Here is a 21,603-nt window from a genome sequence, read left to right as displayed (position 1 = left end):
TAAACAAACTGCCAGAATGGCAAGGGATGGCAGAATTAGTATCAAGGAAATTTGGGGAAATAAAAAAGACATGGCTTAAAATTTTAGGCAGTTTTGCGATAGTTTGATTTTATTATCTAGCTATATTAAAAATAAAATACTATGTTTTTTTCAGAATCATAAAGCTAAGGAGCACACATAGCTTTTCAAATAATAAATCTACACAGCTCTATGGTTAAGTGGCTTAGCATCTTTCTTCACATAACTATTGCAGAGTGGATAAAAGCACAACTTCTTTTTTTGTATTTTAATTTCTTAGAATCAAATTTAGGCAAAGAGCCCATCCAAATTTTCAATAGTATTCAAGTGTTGACACTGATACCCAAGACAGCTGACACTCAATTTGAATATTAGGTTCACCACGGTACCTTTTTAAAACAGTTCAGTAGGTTGGACCCTGCTCATGAAATGGGACTTCCTCGTCCTGTCCAACCACTGGCAGCCTGCGCCCTATGCACCCCAAATCTCTCCAGAGATCCCCCAAATTTCCAGAGCAGATTTGTGGGATGTACAGGGCACTGCAGGCGGGGAGGGGAAATCTGCTGTGCCCGTGATTTCCCTTCTACTGTGGAGCAGCAGCATCAGATCCTACTCAGTATGGTCCAGCCAATTACAGACCAGCGAATCTTTTATCCAGGTATGTATACAGCTTAAGTAATGATACAGATATTGTAGAAAATTATAGTTGCAGTTAACGTAAATTTTAAGCTAGTTTTTCCGTACTCACAGCTGAAACAGTTTCCCTTCCAGGATCACTTGATCCACTAACTTGAAGACTTTGAGAACTGTTATCTATATTGGCATTGTGACTTGTCCACTATGGTGCAGCCAAAGTGCTCTCGAGAAAGAATCAGTTACTGTGGCATGGTACCAGTGGCTCAAGTTTCAGCCTGGTTGGCAGCCTCCTGAGCTTCCTGAGTGGGTGGCAATTTTTTCAGAGCTTTGATTCCGTTGACATCCACCTGGCCTTACTCACAGAGCTGAGAGGCACTGTTGCACATGAATTTAGGCAGTCTATATTTTGGATGTGGTAGGACTCCTACGTGTAGTTTTCAAAGTTGCAACAGGTCTTGTGCGTCCATGTCCCTGTAACGTGCATCTGATTTCCATCCCTGCCAGGATGACCTTTTGCCCATCCCCAAAGATCTACTGTAACCCAAAAAGGCATGGGATAGTGGCAAGGCTTTTGATCTTGGGTCTCCAAGATTGGTATATATGCTAGTGATGTGGCAAAAGCCATTCCAAAGGCCACACACTGGTTGATCAGTCAGGTCATGGTCTGTGCCATAATGAGTGGCAGCCACGTCTGTGTCTATGGTAGTAGTTGCAGTAGGGACAAACAGAGAGAGAGAAGAAGGAAGGGAGCCCCTTAAAGGGGCCACACATAAGTAATGTGTGATGTCAGTGAAAGAACACTAAAACAGTCCATGGCTACTGGGTGATCCATCCTTTCGGCATATTGTAATGGCTTGTCCACATAAGGCACAAAAAGCTTACCTGAAGCACAATAATGAAATGTGTACGTACTGACTGTGGACAGACAATTAACAATGACAACATCATCTAGCACTTTACATCATCAGCATTCCATCTGCCAAGTGTTATTATTTCTGTCCAGGAATGTGTTTCCCATGGTTTCCACAGCCTGAGATGATTGCTTCTTAAAAGATCATCTGTGTTCAGTGCCCTTGGCAATAATGCAGAAAGGAAAGGACTCTTCACTACTACTACTGCTGCTGCTAATACTATCTATGCCACAAAATCCCATGACAATATTTTCTTCGATGCATTGGCGTGATAAATTGGGATTACAGCCATATTTTTTTTAGTGTTTCTATGGATTTGGTGATGCCGACTCAAAGTCTTCCTTGATTAGATTGGGTAATGAAATTGGTGTCTGCTTTGCTTAATCAATGTGATCCAATTGTTTCAACCTATAGCAGCTCTGTGAGCTCTGATGATGATTGGAATTAGCATTTAACATTTGGAACAAATTCCTGGGACAAACCATGAAGATGGAACTCTCCTACGACATGCCATGCACCCAGGATCCCTTTCGTAACAGAAAAGCAAGAAAGCATTAGGCTGAAGGGTGTGAATGCCAAGGAGAGTGGCTGGGTGGAAACGCCTAGATCTTGCAAGGTAAGCTGCCTTTTGGAGTGAGTCTGCAACTCCAGAGAATACTGATCAATAAGGCAAGAGTGTTGAATTCCATTTTGGAGAAGATGTTGTGGGCCAAATTCCAGTGGTGACGAAGGCCAAAGGCAAAAGGGGTGTGTGCCAGAGATACTCCAAATACCAGCATATTTTAGCTTCAAGCTCTTCCTGACTAACAAAGTAACTAAGCCTTAGGAGAGGCATTTTGGACTCCACAAAAGCCAGGAAACCACAGAATGATCCTGAAAGGGAAGTAAGGGGTGTGACTTCCAGGCCTGAGGTCCTGCACCCTCCCATAAGGAATTATGATGTCCAGGCAGATTCTTCCATCTAGTATCTTCCACACTGCCATTTCTACGTGCAAGCCGCTCAGCACAAACTCATAAAGACTGACCCTGAGTGTCTTGTCACTTCCATTATACAGACTTTGCAAATGCAAACCCAGGTTGGTCCAGAGTAGGTTGTTTTAAAAATAAATAAAAATGGGAGCCTGGCACATTGCAAACCTAAGTGTTGCCTTCTAATTCTGTCTTTATTTGGTTTCAAAAGAGTGGTTTTGTGTTTTGGAGCTCAGTTCCTTTTCTTTTAGTTTCACCAGTTTGTCTTTTGGGAAATGAGTGTTTTGTGTTCAGCAATACCCACCACGGTAGCCATTTTATGAATGAGCAAGCTGCCTCTATGGCAGCCATTTTGTGAGAACATCCATGACACTCTCTCAAGATTCCAAACATGTACATCGACCTAAAAAAGCTGGAGATTCCTGCTTTAGCCTTTCCTTGGTATGCCTATGGCTGCATTACAGGAGAAGATCTGTAGTGGTGGGCAAGCTACTCTTCAGGGAACTCCATTCATCACTACTGATCTTGTCTTTGAGAAACCCCAGAGTTCTGTGGAGTACAGTTCGCAAACCATCACTCTGGGTAAACCTTAGAGCTGCTTTACACATACAATGACAGCAAGTACATTTTCCACAGGATGAAGGGTCCCAGAGAATTGCATCCCCTGAACCATGTATTTATATTGTATATGATACAATATTTGGATATATGCAGTGTTCTGTACACATGTATGAAATGGCCCTGAGAATGATTGGATTCTTTTCCATTCCATATTGCCTGCTCCAATAGAAAGTGGTCTAATAGAAGTAATTGTTTTAACTCTTCCGAACTGTTTGTTGTTGTTGCATTTCCGATGCCAAAATAATTTTTGACATGTACTTTCTGGAAACAAGCCACATACTTACTCTGCCCATTTCTCGTAGCTTAGTAAGCATGACTACAATGGTTGAATTGTGCTCCCAAAGCATCCTCCAGAAATCTTCTGTTGTTTCTGCCAAAGGTCCCTGCGTAGCTATATAGGCTTTTTGTTGCCTAAATTTAAAATACAAGAGCAAACATTTACCAATCAAAGGAAGTCAAAGACTCTCTTGTTGCATGTAAACATTCTGCTGAAACATCATTCGAAGAAACGTACAGCTGTAAATTATTGATCGTGAGCACATTAAAAACATATTAAAGATTGTTTAATCAAACAATAGCATTGTTTTATTTTGGGAAGTTTGTGGAAGAAATTGCTCTGTTAATATTGTGATTTATGGCTTTATCTTATTTAAATTTTAATGCAACTCTAATAGCTCAATTTTGTGTGTCGCAAAAAGCACTTAGGAAACACTTAGTGGTACAGCTCCATTTTTGCATTTGAGGCTGACTGTCATACAGTCTATTGAGCTTATGACTTATAGCTTCAAAGCACTTCGTTGTTAACTCTTTCAATAGTTCAAGAGCATCAGCAAATCTGAGCAAAGTTTTGAATTCATGACACAAAGTTGTGAACGAGATAGTCTAGTTCACGGTTTTAAGGCTGTCAAGACAAATGGCCATACTTTCCTCCCCACAAGTAGAAATCCACTATCCATACCCAGAGGCTCAGTCCACACATTCAACATCTGCATAGTATCTTAAATAACCTGCTGCTGGAAGTCTACTATTAGTAATCATAGTATATTGCTGTACCATCTGCTGGCTGTTTCATGCCAACATTTTAGAACAATGAGCTGAAAGTTGCACATATTAAGATTTTTAACTTGGAATCCAGGAGAATGCAGGTGTTACGATGTGACTTCCCACTTTCAGAGGGAGCCATGTGATGACCAATTAATATTTAACTTGGGAGCAGTTTTAGGGAAAGGCCACTTTCTGATTTTTCTTTTGTGACATGGGTGCACCTGCAGCGTCTGTTCCTTCTTCATCACTGTAGGCCGAGTGAGAGGAGCACCCGGCACGGCTCCTTTCCATAACAGAATTATTGAGGGGACATCTGACACTGCTGACTGCTTTGGGAAGGAACTGTGGTACTACAGTGGCTCCCATAAGAGCCAGAAGAAGTCCTAAATGACCATCGCGTGAGCAAGATCTGCAGAGTACATTGGGTCCCTTGGCATATAATTTGTTTGTAAAGAATGAGTTTGTTTTTTTAATCACAAAAGAGCCCGGTTCAAAATACCTGTATCCATCAATGAAACTGGCATTGATGTAATCAGAGCCTTCTACCCCTCGGATAGGCTGCAAACATATCCTCGTGGATTCATATGGCATAATATTAACAAGGCGATTTTTAAATTTATTACATGGAAGGTTGGCACTGATGAATCTTGAAGTGTGAGCTTTAGAGCTGGCTAGCCGCTATAAAAGGGATAGAATAGACATATTAGGACACCATTTAGAACCTGTTGCTAGTCTTCTACAAGGAAATTGACAAAAGTGCATGTTTTTATCCCAGAACAATTTGACATCCAGCCCACCTTTTTCCCCAGTGGAAAATATATCCCGATGAAACCACAAGGAACCCCATATATGAAATACCTTAAATTCCAGTTCCATTCCTGTGACATTCTCTCCTGCTTCTATCTGTGTCAGCTTCTGAATATATGCATACAGGTTTCTGGCTGGCACTTCGGTATTTCCACATGTCACTGCTTCAAGCAGTGCATCATGGATAAAGATGTATTGGTCCTCCGTTTGAACCATGTAATTCCTCTGGGCTCTCATTAGAGTTACATGGCCATAAATATCTACAGTCTTTTCATGCTTTATTCTCTCTAGCATAGCATCTATTACAATGAAACAGCCGGTCCTGCCAACTCCAGCACTAGAAGAAAGAAAAAAGAGACCAACACAAGAACCGTGTAAATGATGGGAACATTTTATATCATTCTTGACATACTGCCATAGCAACAAACGTCATCGCAATTTAGACTTTAATCTTGCTTTCTCACACACATGCTGGTCTTGCTCATTTTTATGGAACACTGAGGACTTCCAGCTAAGGTACCCTTTTCAAGTTACGTCAATAATGCGGGAGTCATTTCCCTGTAGTGCGATTCTCTCCTTCTCAGCCAGACGTTGGGCTGGTTAACACAATTGAATAGCCCACCAGTGAACTGTAGTGTAAGCAGGCAACCATTTTGAATACTCAACAACAGATCATGGATTATACAAGGGTTGTTTAATCCTTGCACAACACCCACTGCCCGGCTTCACATGATACAAGCCTCTGCCAAGTGTTGAATACTCAAATCCTGCCCAGCATGTGCCACAGTAAGCCTTTTTGACCATGCAAACCAGGTCAATAATTCGGGAAAGACCCATGAAATTTGCCCCACTCACATGGCTTCAGTATGCAGATGCTTACTGAAGCAGGTTAGAATCTTGTCACAGGAAAGCAGCTCGCATGCCACTGACCTCATTTGAGAACTAGCCCTCAGCTTTCGTGGCTTCCTACCACCCCAGTGTTCCACATCTAGAAGCCACGGAATCAATCCTGCCACATGAAAACGTTTCATTTTTCATGTGTGTGATGAAAATATGTATTAAGATCATCAAGTGAGACCCTCCTCTGAGTTCTATCAATAGAAAAGTTGCATTATCCATCTGTGGAGGTGAGGGTCTTCTCTTTGGCAGTGACTGAACTTTGAAATACCTTTCTGAGGGAGGGAAGACTGACGCTGACATTGTATCCCCTTTGGCACATTTATATTTGCCCATGCAGTTTAAATCAATCGCATTGTGTTAGCCTGGACTCTTTTTGTTCACTACTGCTTAAATTTTATTATGTTGTTTGTCTATATTGAAATTTTAATCCTGTATTGATATTTGGAATCTTTATGTATACTGCCCTAGGTTTCATGGCTGGATAAAAGTGTGCTTTAGACAATTTTAAAATACATAAATATGCAAAAAGTATAAAATATTTGGGAAGAAGATCATGGTCATTGCACGTTTATTGTATAAGCCGAAAGGAATATCACATCAAAAAAGACAAATAACAGGAAAGTAAAAAGAGAAATATGTATACAGTACACTGTGGAGCCTAGCCCCATGTTCTTCCAACATACCAACAAAATTTGGTTTGATTTTCTTTGCTGCTAATGCAAACATTGTTACTCTACAGTTGCTGCATCCACGTCTAAAAGCAAATAAGAGATTGCTTCTATGTCTGAAGCAAACACATGTGTTCTTAGGGTACCAGCTATAAATTTAACACTAATGTCATCAAAGAGGGGACATTTCAGAGGGTAGTGCACCAGATCCTCAATCTGATGTGGACAATTCAGACACACCCACTGCTCCCAGGGTACCTTACTGTAGCATCTTTCCACAACAGCTGAAGGCATCACACAGAAATACAATTCAGTAGAGAAACAGATTATCCAAATACTAAGCTTTGGCATGGGCCCTTCTAAGTAGAGCGAGCCATTTTACAATATTTAAGGTTTGAACTATCATAATGTCATGAAGAGCATTCCAAGCAATTATCCCTTGGCTGGTATTTCTCTTGCTCACCTTGTCCATATCATTTACTTCCCCACCCTCATTATAAAAGGCTTTTAGGGAGTTAACCAATTGTATTCATACTTCCTTTGGCAGGATATTAGCGTATGCCACTCATACTAGCTGCTGGGCTGGAAGGGTGAAGATCCTTTGATGAAATCTCAGCAGCAACAATGGATTCTTGCAGCCAACCTCCAGGAAGCAGGTCTTAAATATGATACATTAAGTATGATAGAAAAACCCTCTTGCTTCAGAAAGAAAGTGATATGGAAGGAATTATACCCTCTTACCAGGGGCGTTGTCAATAGTAGGTCCTAACAAACACTGGAGATCAGAAAATTGGCAATTTAAGTCCTTTGGGACGTAGTACATATGGATGACTGCAAAATTGAAATTTAAACACTGACTAGTGAGTTCCTGAGCAAATGCTCTGTCTAGATCTTGTTTCCTTCCCGCCATATCAGATTTTTTTTGCTGTAGTACCAAATGCCATACCACAAAGAGCTGATTGGCCACTACTAAACATTAGGTCTTGGTTTGATTAAAAGGCCACCACTAGCCCCTACTCTGAACATTTGCTTTGAATCCCACAGATAAACCTTATGTCTGGCATTGCCACATTCCTATTTCCTAGCTTATAATAAACACATTTTTCTTCTTGCCATGTATTGCAGGTTTAACTATATTTTTCTGAATAAAACCTACAGAGATCCCAAGGGCAGATTCATACGACTTCCAGTGTCCTATACAATTATTGTTTCCAACCACACATGGACAACTAGCTCCGGTGTGCAACACTCCATCATGTCCTTAATGTACTGTGTAATTAGGAACCTTTCACAAGATTCAGTTCCATGAAGTTCATACTAACAGGTGATGGAGAAAAGAAAGCAATGTGCACGAGGCGGAGAGAAATGGGGAACAAAGGGCTTTCTGTTATTGCTCAGAATGTTGCGTAGAAACAACAGCCTGCAAGGCTCTGCATTTATTTGAATAAAAAAAGAGAGCGCTGAAGTTAGGGTCACATGATCCATGATGCTCCCAGGGGCTCTCCATTCACTTTGGCTAGTTGGTTGCACTGCAACATGCTTGGCTGAAATCCATGACACAGGAATGTGGCTTGTTTATGATTTCCTTTGTCTTCAACAATGGGCAATTTAAAGGTCACAATTAAAGTGTGTCTTATTAAATAGGAAACAGCATATTTTGTACCTGTGACACATCTAATTCAGCCAAATCTGCAATCGGTTGAATCTTTCAGTAATGACTTTAGAGAAAAGAGAGACACCCTTCCATCCCCCGCTCAACTACATATGACAAAGCCCACTGACATTTAGATTTCATCAAGAATGACATCAATCACTGTTCTTGGTTGATTAACTAAATTAAATCTAGGAATTAATGTGTGTGTGTGTGTGTGTGAAATTGTTAGACCTAGATTTCTGTCAGAATCTCCAAGGTCTCCTTACCAACCCACATTTCTCTTATCTAGTTCATTAAGTATTTGTTTTATTTTCCCACCAACTAGCATTGAAGTGTTGTGCATGACTTCAACTCAAGGATTAGAATTCCTAAAGTGTAGGAAAGTCTCTTTGATCTTTAAGAACTGAGCTTGGCAGCCTGGTGATAATGACTGAACCGTATTGTGATTCCCTCCTGTTCCCCCCTCCCCCATTTCTACAGCGTTCAGCCAAAAACATGGCATGAACAGTACAGCTGATAAGCCATCTCTGTGTTATCTAAGCTTTTACTTATCCCAGTTGCCAAGCACCAAGAAGGAGTGTAAGTCCTTCAAAAGGAACCGACTGAATCCAATGCAAGTTAAGTTTGTTACTTTGGGGCCTGAAAACCTTAGAAAAAAAGAGAAATATTGTGTGTGTGTTTTAAAAAATCAGTGCCTCCAATTTCCTTGTTCATTTCTGGTGAATTTTTTTAAAAATGCAAATTAAAATCAAGTTTGTTACATGGTATGCAAGCAATACAAATTGCTGGTTTAATTATTTTGTGGGTCATCTGAAGCATTAAAGGTATGTTGGGAAATGAATTTTGGTATATCAATACATAATTCCGTTTGGGACAAGTGTTTTATTTCTGGCCCCATGAAGGCAGTAAGGGCAAGAGAATTTACTTCCAAAATACTTTCTCAGTGGCAATAAAACCCTATCAAGACATGGAAGATTTTCAAATCAGCTTCAAATAAATGTTGGAGGGAGGAGGGTCACAGGACTGGGACACCTATCCAAAGTGGTGGTCATGTCTTGTGGTAGAGGTATTTGGGGACAAAGTCTTCAAAGAAATTAAGAATATGACCAAACAAAATATCATCAAGACTCCAATACTTGCCAGTTCTGAGTATCTTTAAATACAGTCCACCCCAAATAAAGACTTCAGCAGTAGCAAGAGCCATGACTGCAAGCCAGTGGAAATGCTTGTTGGACTTGACTCTTAAGGGTTGGTATCACAGGCTTTGGGATCATTTATTAAAGCACAAGCTCACCCAGCGTACAAAGTTGTTAGAGGTCATGCAACATGGTGCCCATTTTTGTAGAATGCTGATCATACATCCCTGACCCAGACCCCTCCAGATTATGATACGATTTTGCTAATTTGCAAAATCCTAAAATCCCTAGACAGCATCTCAGGAAGCCATAGGATAGATCAGATTCCTGGATTAGAGGTTGGAGACAGTGCTCCAACCTCAGACCCAGGATTCTGAGCTTCCCGCCCAATCCCCCTCCCCTTCATAGCCAGCAACATCAGAGAGGAGGGAAAGGGGGCAGTTCTGTGGGTGGGGAAGGAACTAGAGAAACGGGGATATAAGCTATCCCCACCCTTCCCCAGCCTCCTGTTCTCCCCCTTTGTAGAGCCCTAGCTAGATGGGCAAAAATGCCTGTCTAGCAAAAATGCAGAGCAGGAGAAGTGCAAAGGCAAAGATCGCTTCTGTCCTCCTCCCGTTCTGCATAGGATGCCTGTCAGCCTCTGAGTTCTGAGGCTGATGGACATCCCGATAGGGCCGCACCCCCAGAGAAAATAATTTCAACTTTAACGTTTTGCAATTCTGTACTCTTTGCATCCTAACTGAATTGGATTGTATTTGATTGTTTTCTTTTAACATTTTTGTTAACATGTTTAGCACACGTTTATTGTATGAAAAAGTGATATAAACAGTTTTTAAAAGGTCTGTTATTATTTATTTATTTTTACATTTATATCCTGCCTTTATCTTCTCTTGTAAGGAACCCAAGGTGGCCTACACAGCCCTCTTTCTCTCCATTTTATCCTGACAACAACCTGGTGAAGTAGACTAGGCTGAGGGTCAGGGACTGGTCCGAAGTTACCCAGTTAACTTCATGGCCCAAATCTCCTGAATCTCAGTCCAACAATCTAACCACTATACCACACTGTATTGGGCAACAGAAGAGGAATGAAAAATACATGAACTATTTTATTCAACCAACTTTATTTTGGGGCATTCAGAGTTTTGCACGACTCTTCATTCTGTCTGATCAAGAGTTCTGTGAACCTAAAAAGCATGCATCCCTGCTCCCCACAATTTTTGCATCTTGTATCACTTCTGGAAACTGCTCAGGCTTTTGGAAGGAGAAAGTTCCAAACCGGTAGTAATGCCTGATGTATGGTCTTGTTGTTAGAACAGAGGGGCAGGTCTCAGGCAGGGTTTTTTTGTGACAACTTCCCTTAGTTCACTTTACTCAAGCAAAATTGCTACCAAACTCTAACAGCTTCCGGGGGCGGGAATGGGGGAACCTTCTATTTCAGTTAGCAACACAAATTGTGATGTTTACAAGCCAAAAGAGTATACAATCCATTAAACAGGCATGCCTACTAGGAAATGGTTATTGCTTCAATGTTATCATTCATCCAGTTCCAACATTTGTTTTCAGTATCTACAAACACAACTGAGTCAGTCCTGTGAGCTGAAATATGCTTAATGTCCCATGATGTGATACAGCTACAGTATGCAGAAAAGGGAAATTAAGAGGCATTTGGGGGCCATTCCACACTGAAGCCATTGTGTGGGTGTGTTGGAGATTGGCTTTTCCGATTAATTTGTTGCTGTTACAATGCCGACCCTTAACTGATACTTCAGTGATCTGGCAAGGGAAGTCACTGCAATTACTAGATTTCACAGATCATTTATTTGGAAAAGCAAAGATATTAAAATATGGGCCAAAACCATTTAGGACATTTCTGACATATATCAGGGGATAATTTGATTGGATATTGCAGTTCTGGATATATTGAGACTGGCATTTATGAGGTGTAAGTACATAAAGCATTTTTAAAATATATATTAAAAAACCCTGATAAAAAGGTACGGGATTCATGAAAAGGTTTATATGATTAATAAGATCGCACTGCCCAACACACAAACACACAAACAAACAAACCCCCAGGTGCATAGCAAACTTTGCTATGAGGATTATTGTAATTTTTTTAAAAAAAACACCTTACAAGATTTGCACAAATGAGTGTTTTCACCTGGAGATCTTGTGTTTGGCATGTTCAGTATGTCTGATCTTTTTAAGGACCATTCATTAGAATTAAATAGCATACAATTTCAGCTTAACATAATACACAGAGTTACTGAAGGATAACCAGCAGGTAAGGTGCCCTGAACTCCTTGGGAAAGGGCAGGATACAAATATTTATTTAATGTATGTAGTACATTTCTATTTTCTTCTCTCATGGAGCTCAAGGCACCATACACATGTTCCCAGGAGGTTTCCAGTTCAGACAATGGTGACCGATAGATTAGGAATTACATGCCAGAGAGAAGCACTGGCACATTACTGCTGATGGCAGCCACTACTCTTGCATTATTGACAATGGGTTGGATCTAGACTAAGGCTGGATCTACACTATTGCTTTAAAGCGCTTTATAACAGTTTTATAGCGCTTTAAAGCAGTTAAAGCGCTTTATAATTGTTATAAAGCGCTTTAAAGCAGTAGTGTAGATCCGGCTGAAGTCTTACTTAGACTAGAACCATTGAAATTAATGGGACTTAAGTTCATAATGACTAATTTAAACCCCATAGTTTTCAATAGGTCTACTATAAGGAAGGCTTATCTTTGATCCAACCCATTGATTCCTGGTGCAGGAAAAAAGAGAATGAGCTGTCCAGTGGCACTAGCTTTTTATTTCCTAATGCTGGAAGGTATTTTGTCAGTCCAGTGGATCAAGAAGCATGATGGGTAAGGGCAATTCTCCTGATGATCTCTCACTGGATTGCTTTTTCATTCACATCAATGTACTGTGGCTTTTATGGTGGCACACCAATGAGTCTAGCCTGCCTTTCCAATACATAAAATCGCTGTTTCTCCCTTTCAGAATTGCACTGTACTTTCTTTTTTCAGTGGGAGCACCTAGCCTACCTTTCCAATTCTTAAAATTGCTACAGCGCTGTTCCTAGCCTCCACAATTGCAGAATTTTGGCTTTCCCAAGGCAGAATATATAGTCTGCCTTTTTTTATTCATAAAGCCTCCAGAATTGCAAAGTAGTTGCTTTCTTAGCTTGCAGTTCCCATTCAAAGGAATGCAGCAGCAGCAGGTTGCCTGGACAGATGCAGGAAACAAGTCTCTCCCATTTGCTGAGTGGCACCTCCAGGTTTGATGACTTTCAGCTCTCCTCCCTCATACTGCCCACCCAACCCCAAAGTTTCAAGTCCTGTGTACTCCACTTTTCTTGCATTGTGTGCCGATGATAGACCACAGTGATTTCAAGAAAATCCGCTTCTGATTCTGTGGCCATGTAGATTACCCCTTGCTTGTGCAGCCACTTACAGATCTTAGGTTTACAAAGTGGTCCACTAGCACTTGCTCAATGGGAAAAGGCCATCCTGCTCCGCTAGCACAATTTCTTCTGCTAATGGTATGTAGGGTTTGCACAAGTAGTACCATTCCTTTCATTACAATGATGGATAAGCAAGGATTCAGAAGAAAGCTACAGAGGGAAAATCTGGAATTGATGAAAAGCTGGTGAAACTGCACACTGTTAACAGTAGAAAAAAGATCCAAAGGAAATGAATTGAAGTGGGGAGATCAGGTGATAACTGGGTTTTTTTAAAATTAAATGTTACCTTAGAGAAGGTAAGGGGGGGGGGGAAGAATCATCACTAACCGTCAATAAGAATCATCACTTATTGTCAATAAGAACAGGGCAGGGTCCATCACATGGTAGGAAATGTTTCCTTACTGTAGATTAAGTTGTATAAAGCAACAATAGATGTTTTGTACATATCAGTAGGAATAATGTAGGTATATGTTGCAGAGTGCCGTCTACTTTAAGTATACTTATCTATTTTATCCTCACAATACCTGCAGTAAGGTAGGATCATGTTTACAATAGAATCTTAAACCAGTGGGAACTAATTGTGCCTAATACAAGAGGTAAGCCGTACACACAGCAAGCTTAATCACAGCCATTTATGGTTACTAGATTTCCACTGGGGGAAAAATGCTATCCATAATCATCACGTATAGTATAAGTGAATGGAGAGTTGCATTGAATGATACTTATTATTCCCTTCCCTTTTTGTGATTCCAAGTCATGGAAAGACTGGGGCCCAATTTACTTATTATTCTAATACTGCAATGACTCTCTGTATTTGTGTACACCTGGGAGACTTTGCATTTTGAGTGGTCTCTCAAATGTGGTTCTAATCAGCCTAAACCACATGAGTATCGACACAAGCACTTTTTCAGAGAGGCATGTATGCGTTTTGGGATTTTGGTGGCAGTCATGCCAATAAAGCATGTACATTGGGTCTAAGAAGTCAAGAGTAGAGATGTCAGTGAAATCTGCAACGGAACCAAATCAGATTTTTATGAATCTGACCCATAGATTCTGCAGCGGAATGGTGTTTCCACTGTCAGGCAAATTCCACCAATTCACAGACCATTTCTCTTACCTTTGGGAATTTTGCACAAATTGCATCATAGACAAATACAAAAATAAATAAACCTGGCCAAAAATGCATATTTCCCCCATAGGCTAAAGTGTGAAAATGCGTGTTTTGTGGGACTTTGGACGACAGAAGAAAGGTGCCTGACAATCTGCAAAACACAGATAGAATGGATTTTACACAATTGTTCAAGAGTGAGATTTCCCCTGAAACCTAAATTTATGAGTGAAAAATTAACATTCAAGAAACAAATCAATCCAATATGTATGGACTATCTGGTTACATAGGTCCTCTCTCTGATGTCAGGGGCCAGGAGCTTGGGCAACTCATTGCACAACACCTACTGCTATGGCCTCAGTTCTTAGTACTGTTCTGATGCCTAAAGGACAGCTGTCCACTCCCTTTCATCTAGCCCACCCTACCTCCAGTGATCTTCCCTTCTTATCATTGACCAGGACCGCAGCACACTGACTGCAATGGCCCACTTCTCTGCTTATTTCCCTTTGGGCTCAAGAGGCAGAGGCACAGGTTAGTCCCCCCGTGTGATGGCTTCTGACAAAAGGTGCCTTGTAAAATCTGATTATTGCTCTGTTGAGAATCAGTGCACCTGGTGAGCTGATTGCTAGACTTGACTCAGATTTAACTTTAGATTTCTGCCCAGCCCCTGACGTCACTGTCCATGGGCCATCCAAAGTTAAGCATTTCAGAGTCCCACTCATTTAAAAGAGACAGATTTAAAATGGCACCCTATATCTCTGCTTTAGTTCTGCAAAAGGAATAAGAATAATAATGATCCACCATACATGAAACGAGAACCATAAAATTACACACAAAATAGTTGTAAATATCACCGAATCAAATTGTATCTAAGTGGAGAAGATGATGATTTTCAAAGATCCTAAACTTCAGTTTTAATCAACAAAGGAACTAAGCAGCAAAGAGGCACAATCTTCTCTAAGCAAGTCATTACCATTAGAAGCTATTTAGAGGTTTAAGATGGGAACAGAAAGAGAGGCATGACTCAAGTTTAGAAGCAAAAGATTCTGCATAGCTAATTAGCACATTATGAAATGAAAACATGGAGAATATTACCCTAGGAAGCAACGTACCTCAATAGCCCTGTCATAAATGAGCACCACTTTATAATGTCATTTAACCTGCCTGTATATGTAACAATCAGACCGGGAAATAGTCTTTCAAACTAAATGCTTGAATTTGTTTTGATGGCTTTGTTTTCTTAAGCTTTCATGGTTAGAAATCGCAAGAGATTCTGTATGACTGCTTGTTCTTGTTCCCTTCCTCAAATCAAGATGTTTTTAGGGGAAAGACTGAGGTGCAATACAATGCAACCCAAGTTAGGGGCAACATTTCCATTGGCTTAAATGGCATGAGCCGAACCAAGAGCAACCCCTTCACTAGATGCTGAATTAGATCATGTTCCTAGTGGCTTTATTAAGACCGCTTATTAGTGGACTTTTATAGACATAAACTAGAATGATGAGCCATTGTGGCTGACTAGCAGGTGACATGAGAAATAAACTTCCTGGAAAACAGCACATGTGTGTTAGTGGGGCCGGATTCTTACTCCCCTGCCCTCCCAGCTATTGTGTAGCAAGGAAATGTGGGTTAGCTGTAGCCACTGGAAGTCTCTTATCAAGCAAGGCTGCTTGATAAGAGGGCGGTGATTAGGTAGTACCTTTTGGCATTTATGAGACAGTTACTGGCTCCACAGGATGGATAGTCCCAAGGGACTATCAGTAGATGGTGACTGGAAGTTCACTGTTCTCCACCCCCTCAGCCACTGTGAATTATTAGGAGTCTTCCCTGAGGCACAACATGACAGGTGATTTTGCACTGAGACTGAGGAGCGGTGTTGAAGTGCAGCTAGGGCTCACCAAGACTTTGTGAGTAGCAGCATGGATGCCACGATCATCTAGCTCTACCCCAACCACCTCAGGCTCCCAGCTCCCTCTAAGTTCAGTGGCAACCCTCATAGTAGCTGGGTCGGAAATGGATTTAAATGGATTGCTGCAACGTCTCCCTGTTGCAATGTACAGAATTTCTCCGTGGGTGGCTTGCTCTTGAACAGGCAACTAAGACCCCTAAAATTTATGAAGGCCTGCCCCTAGAATTGCTAGAAATGGTTGCCTGCATTTTTAGAATCTCCATAGGGGGCTCCCTGCACTTCAACATTTACAACTGCACAACTGGTGAGGAAGGAAGGGTTTCATATCCTAGCTCAGCTATAAGGCTCACTGGTGATTCACTAACTTTGAGGTTAGGTTACGTCACAGGGGAGTTATGGTGTGGGTGGGAAATGTGTATGCTGCCCTGTGTTTTCATTTCATTTCATTTATTATTACATTTATAACTTGCTTTTTTCCTCTTACAAGGCAACTTACGTGGTCCTCCTCCTCTCCATTTTATCATCACAAGAACCCAACGAGGTAGTTGGGCTGAGAGTCTGTGACTGACCCAAAGTCACCCAGTGAACTTCATGGACAAGTGGGACTAGAACCTGGATCTCCTGAGTCCAGTTCAACACTCTAACCACTACACAACACTGGGTACTTGGAGGAAGAGCAGGATAAAAATGTAATAGATAAATACATTTCATCTGTCATATTTCATAATGTGGTGAAATAAGCATTCTGTTTCACAATTTCTTCTACTTCACAACTCTAAGGGGCTTTGGATATTAGGAATTGCCTTCTACTGAGTTAGATAATGGGTTCAGTTAGCTCCATATGTATTTATATATTTATCACCCCACATTTTAATAGGTTATCAGGACAGCTACTGTCTTCTCTGGCTGGCACCAGTTGCCAACCTGGCATCCTTTAATGGGAGATGCTGGAGACTGAAGCTGGGATCTTACATAAACAAAGCATTTTAAGTTATGGCTTCTACCATCACACAGTTTGCCCTTTTCACAAACAAGACTGTGACATATGGGCTGAATTATGCTTTGGAAACAGCATCAGGAAGGTTATATGGTGGATTACAACATGTGGAGTGGAAACACAATCAAATGCCACAAGTAAACCAATACCACAACTCAAGATTCAGTTGGAAGGAACAATCTGGGAGGGGGAAAAAATCTTATCAAGTTAATGATGATTATTCATTTTTGGAGAGAAAATATCCCAGTAATGGAACACTGATTGGAAAGCCTCCATGCAAAGATAACAGAACTATTTTTACAGCTACATTTTCTGTTTGGAGGGCACAGAAAAATGCTTTTTTTTTTCCTTTTTGACAAAGGAAGGCTTTCATGCTGATTACTTTAGATCAAAATGCAGGCTGGTTCAAGTGCAGCCAAAGAGGTTGAGCAGCCAAAATTGATGCAATGTATTCTGGTGTGCTTTGTGTCTGTGGCTAGTTGAGAATTCACTGTAGGTACAGCTGGGAAATCTCACGGATACCCTTGTCCAGATCTCAGCTATTAGGGTTATAAAAATATTTTCACACTTCCTGCAGATGGCTAGATTCTTTTCTTTGCTCGTAATTTTAATTCAGAATTCATTACAGACAGCTGTTGGCTCTGATAGAAACTAATTGCTCTTTTACCAGACTCAGCTGCGAGCAGTCAGGCTTCCTTTCCCTTACAGAGTATATATAAACACAGGCAGGAAAAAATTAACTAAATACATGTGGATAAAATGATTCATTGAGAATGCTGATCAAATAATGTATCAAACCACAGCACAGGTCAAAGGAAATTACAGGACTCACAGGACTTGATAAATATCTGGAAATAAGGAGTGCTTTTAACTTAGACTGATGGTAAGTTAAAGCATGGTATTTCCATTTAAGTAAAGAAAATGCACACAGGAGGACAGTATTTAGTACATGGACTGTTTAGCCAACTAAATTGAACTTTAATCTAACGGCAAAATATTTGGTGGAAAACTATTTACCGGGGGAGACTATTTTATTTTATTTTATTTTAAACATTTCTTGGATGCCTTTCAGGGCAGAAGCCCTCGCAAGGTGGCTTACAACAATAAACTACATTAAAAAAGTTAAAATATTAAAAGCAATGAAAACATAATCACAATAAAATAGCAATTAAAAACAATAAAACTATCAAGAACAACAATAGCAGCAATAACAGACTATGGCCAGATCTACACCAAGCCGTATATAGCACTATGAAAGTGGTATATGGTATGTGTCAATGGGCCCCAACAGTTGTCAGTGCACTTCAGTACTGCTATAAGGTAGTAGTGGGGCTCCTGCCTCTTATATACCGCTTTCATAGTGGAATATCCTGTTTGGTGTAGATCTGGCCTATGCCTCAGAGCAGCCCCCCTGCACATCTTCCATTGGATCTCCAGAAAAGAGATAGGCGTGCAAGAGAACCCAAACACCGATGGCTGCAGAATGCAAGCAAGCCCCCTCTATGCACTGGAAAGGGCCAGTGCTGTCTCCAGGTTTTTGAAGGCCCTTGGGCAAAACACCCTCCACAGCCCCTTCTCTCAGCGAGCCTAACTTCTCATCTTCTCATTATTGCTGTGACTTGTTTGCTTGGCAGGCAGAGAACCAGTAAACAGCTAGGCAATGGCATCTACTGAACCTCCTTATCACTACCACCATTGTCTGGGCCACAGCGAAAGTCAGGTGAGCAAGCAGGTTGCAATGGAGAAGAGGAGGAGAAAGTCCAGGAGGCACTTTTCAGTGGGTCCCTGCTAGGGTATGAGCCCACGGCGGGTGCCTGACCTTGCCTACCCTTGACACCACCTCGAAGAACAGTGAACACCAAGCACTCCACTCTAACTTTTTGTACTGCTAGCTGAACAAGCACCTTTGTCATAAATGTCCATGCAGGATGGGAGTCAAACCAGCTGCTCTGCTACCTTTTCTTGTAGCAGTTATTCTATACTTTTGAAAACAGCTGAAAGAGGTGCAGCCATACCCAGCTTGGGGTGCAGTTATGGGGAAAGTGGCACCTATTACACTGCTCTTTGTCCCTCAACTTTCAAAGATACAGGGGGGCTTATTAGAACAAAAAAAGCATGGTGAGCACATCCCGTGCATTGCTTCTGAGCTTGCTCACCCCTGGTGCTGATCAATAAAAGCTTTCAGCTGCTTCAGCTGTTCCTCTGTGGTCATGAGGGTTAGTCCCACCTCACTTGCTATTCAGACCTACCCCCAACATACTTGCTACTCAGCATTACTTCAGGATGGGGCACATAAAGCGAGAGATTCTCCACCACATTACACTGGAAATGGTTCTGCACCACATCACAGTGGCATCACATTACACTTGAACATTCTGCACTATGCCTGTCTTTGATTTAGGTTTCAGCAAGTTGGTTGATTTATTCTTAAAAAGTGCTTACATGCTCTTAGTGAGGGGAAAAAACAACAATTTAGTTTTCTGAATTAGGTTCAGGCTGTACAGGTTTAACCATCAAGGAAACCTGGGGGACCTTCTGAATAGTAATTAAGCAAAACTAATTTGTACTGAGCGGCTTGCAAATGTTTGTATAATATATACTTAGGCATTCACACGGTCTGATGAAGAAGAAACTGTAGTGCTGTGCTACGAACAGATTGGAACTCACTGAATGTTTATATTCAGTCCATCAGTAATGAATTCTGCCAGACATATTCAGATACGGTCTATTTTTGATTCAGCACTTGCATTAGTTGTGGCAAAGAGGATAGAGTGTTCACATCGATCCTAAACATTACTCAGAATAAGGGCCATTGAGTTCAGTGGGACTGATTTCCTAGTAAGCACGTTTAGAATTGCAGACTGTGTCCTATACGCTGTGATTTAATGCCAGGACCTTAGAAGATATCTCTGAACAGACGTTCAGGTGTCCACATAAGGGTCATGACTGGCACTCACTAACAGATCAAAGGATTTCAAAATAAAGACAAGAAGAAAGCTGCAAACTTAAATGTTTTAAAAGGAGCATAAAGCACAATTAAGGAGTAACAAGTAGGATCTGCAACTAAATGCTGCAGTATGAAGTGCTTCCTGTTCAGAATTCCAGCCAGTCCATTCCATTCCATCACCACCCCAGCTTTCTTTCCCTCCTTCAACAGACACTCAGCAAATTCCATGGTCTGCTCAGTCCTCATTGGACTGTGTCCCTGCCCATTAAGGTTCTTCATAGATAGATAGATAGATAGATAGATAGATAGTACTTCTACAAATGTTAGGTCCACCCCCAAGCATGCGATAGTGTCCTCTTGAGAATGGATTGTGCTGTTTTGGTGACAGAAGCAACAACTCTCACAGTCTGAACATCAGAAGTAGAGGAGACTATAAAGTATCCCACTTTTCTAGAACAGACCAAAAAAAAATTTTTTTTTTGAAACTGCAGAAACCTGCATTTCAGATTTACTGATGCCTTTATATAGTGCTTGCAATGAGATGATTTACAATTGTAAAAATGCATGGTTCTGTCCAAAGGCTACAGTCTAAGGATGTGACACACATGGGAGAAAGGAATAGGAAAGAGGCAGACTTGAAAAGCTTGGCAAAGGGAGGTCTACAATAGAAGAAAATCAATCAGAGGAAGTTTGAGGTGGGAGAGGCAAGTCTTTGGCCGTTGTTTGAACAAAGAGAAGTAGCAGAATAACTATCAGTGAGGAAAGAATTCCAAAGATAAGGAATGATAAAAAAGAAAGGACAAGTATGAGAAAGAGCAGAATTGTAGTGACATGTACTAGAAGAAATGAGAGTACAAAAAAGGAAAATACAATAAAAAGGAATTAAAGATAAGGAGGTACAAATGAAAGAAGGGATTTAAAGGTGAGAGATAGAAATGTACATATAAAATGGAAGCAGAAATCAAGAAAGTCCACAAACGAGAAGAGTACAAGGACTAAAGTAGCAAGAGTAGAAAATAAGTTGTGCAGCAACATTCATAATAGAAACATGAGGTTAGAAATGAGATAAAGAATGAGGGGGAACATGATAGTAATCAAACTGAGAAATGTAATAGAATGAACAAGTATTTTAGAAGTATCAGGAGAAAGACAGGAACAAGTCTTAGGCATGTTAGGAAGAGAAAAACATCAAGATTTATTATCAGTGCAAGCATGATAAGAGAAAGTTAAAGCAGAATAAAAAATAACAACTAGATAATAAAGTTGAGAAGAAAAGCGAGTAGGAACACCATAAAGGTTAAGAGAAAAGACCAAAATGGAGAACAGTAAAATTTGGTTTTGTTGAGATTAAGTTTGAGATGACACTGAGTGATCCAAAGATGCCATAGAAAGACAAACAAGAGGTGTTAGAACAGAAGAGGATAATATAGAAACAGTCATCACCATAGAAGTGCTAGAAAGAACTATATGAGTGAAAGCCTAATGAAAGTATAGATATCCTAGTACAGAACCGGAAAGACTCAAATCAAGCAAATAAAGATTTTTAAGGCAAAAGTTAAGATTCATAGATGGACATATAGATAGATAGATGCCCTATTCAGTCTTTCCTAAGGTGGATATAGGTAATATACGAGGAGAGAGAGTGTGTGCCAGCCCCACCTCATATGTTATTGTCTTCTACAGTGGGCGTTTGTTTAAAGAGGCGAGCTTCATGCATCCATGGGGGCTCTCCACGCCATTGCTGATTTTTCAGCGTGGAGAGCCCCCACAGTTACAGGAGGCTTCCCTCTTCAGACAGTCACCC

The 21,603-nt window shown here is 40.8% G+C and overlaps 1 protein-coding gene across 3 annotated transcripts in view; it reads right to left on the bottom strand.

Moving 5' to 3' along the window:
- The window catches only part of PTPRD (protein tyrosine phosphatase receptor type D), a 1,062,283-nt gene that overhangs the window by 18,274 nt on the left and 1,022,406 nt on the right, over positions 1-21,603 (bottom strand). For all 3 annotated transcript variants that reach the window (XM_063129268.1, XM_063129265.1, XM_063129267.1), the window contains 3 exons: positions 5,058-5,343; positions 4,699-4,877; positions 3,440-3,566 (listed from right to left, as the gene is read on the bottom strand). In XM_063129268.1, coding sequence (XP_062985338.1) covers positions 3,440-3,566; positions 4,699-4,877; positions 5,058-5,343 — 592 coding nt within the window. The remainder of the gene's footprint in view (positions 1-3,439; positions 3,567-4,698; positions 4,878-5,057; positions 5,344-21,603) is intronic.

This window comes from Elgaria multicarinata, chromosome 6, assembly GCF_023053635.1.
Source record: "Elgaria multicarinata webbii isolate HBS135686 ecotype San Diego chromosome 6, rElgMul1.1.pri, whole genome shotgun sequence".
In the NCBI taxonomy this organism is placed as follows: domain Eukaryota; kingdom Metazoa; phylum Chordata; class Lepidosauria; order Squamata; family Anguidae; genus Elgaria; species Elgaria multicarinata.
This window is presented reverse-complemented; position numbering and strand designations above follow the sequence as displayed.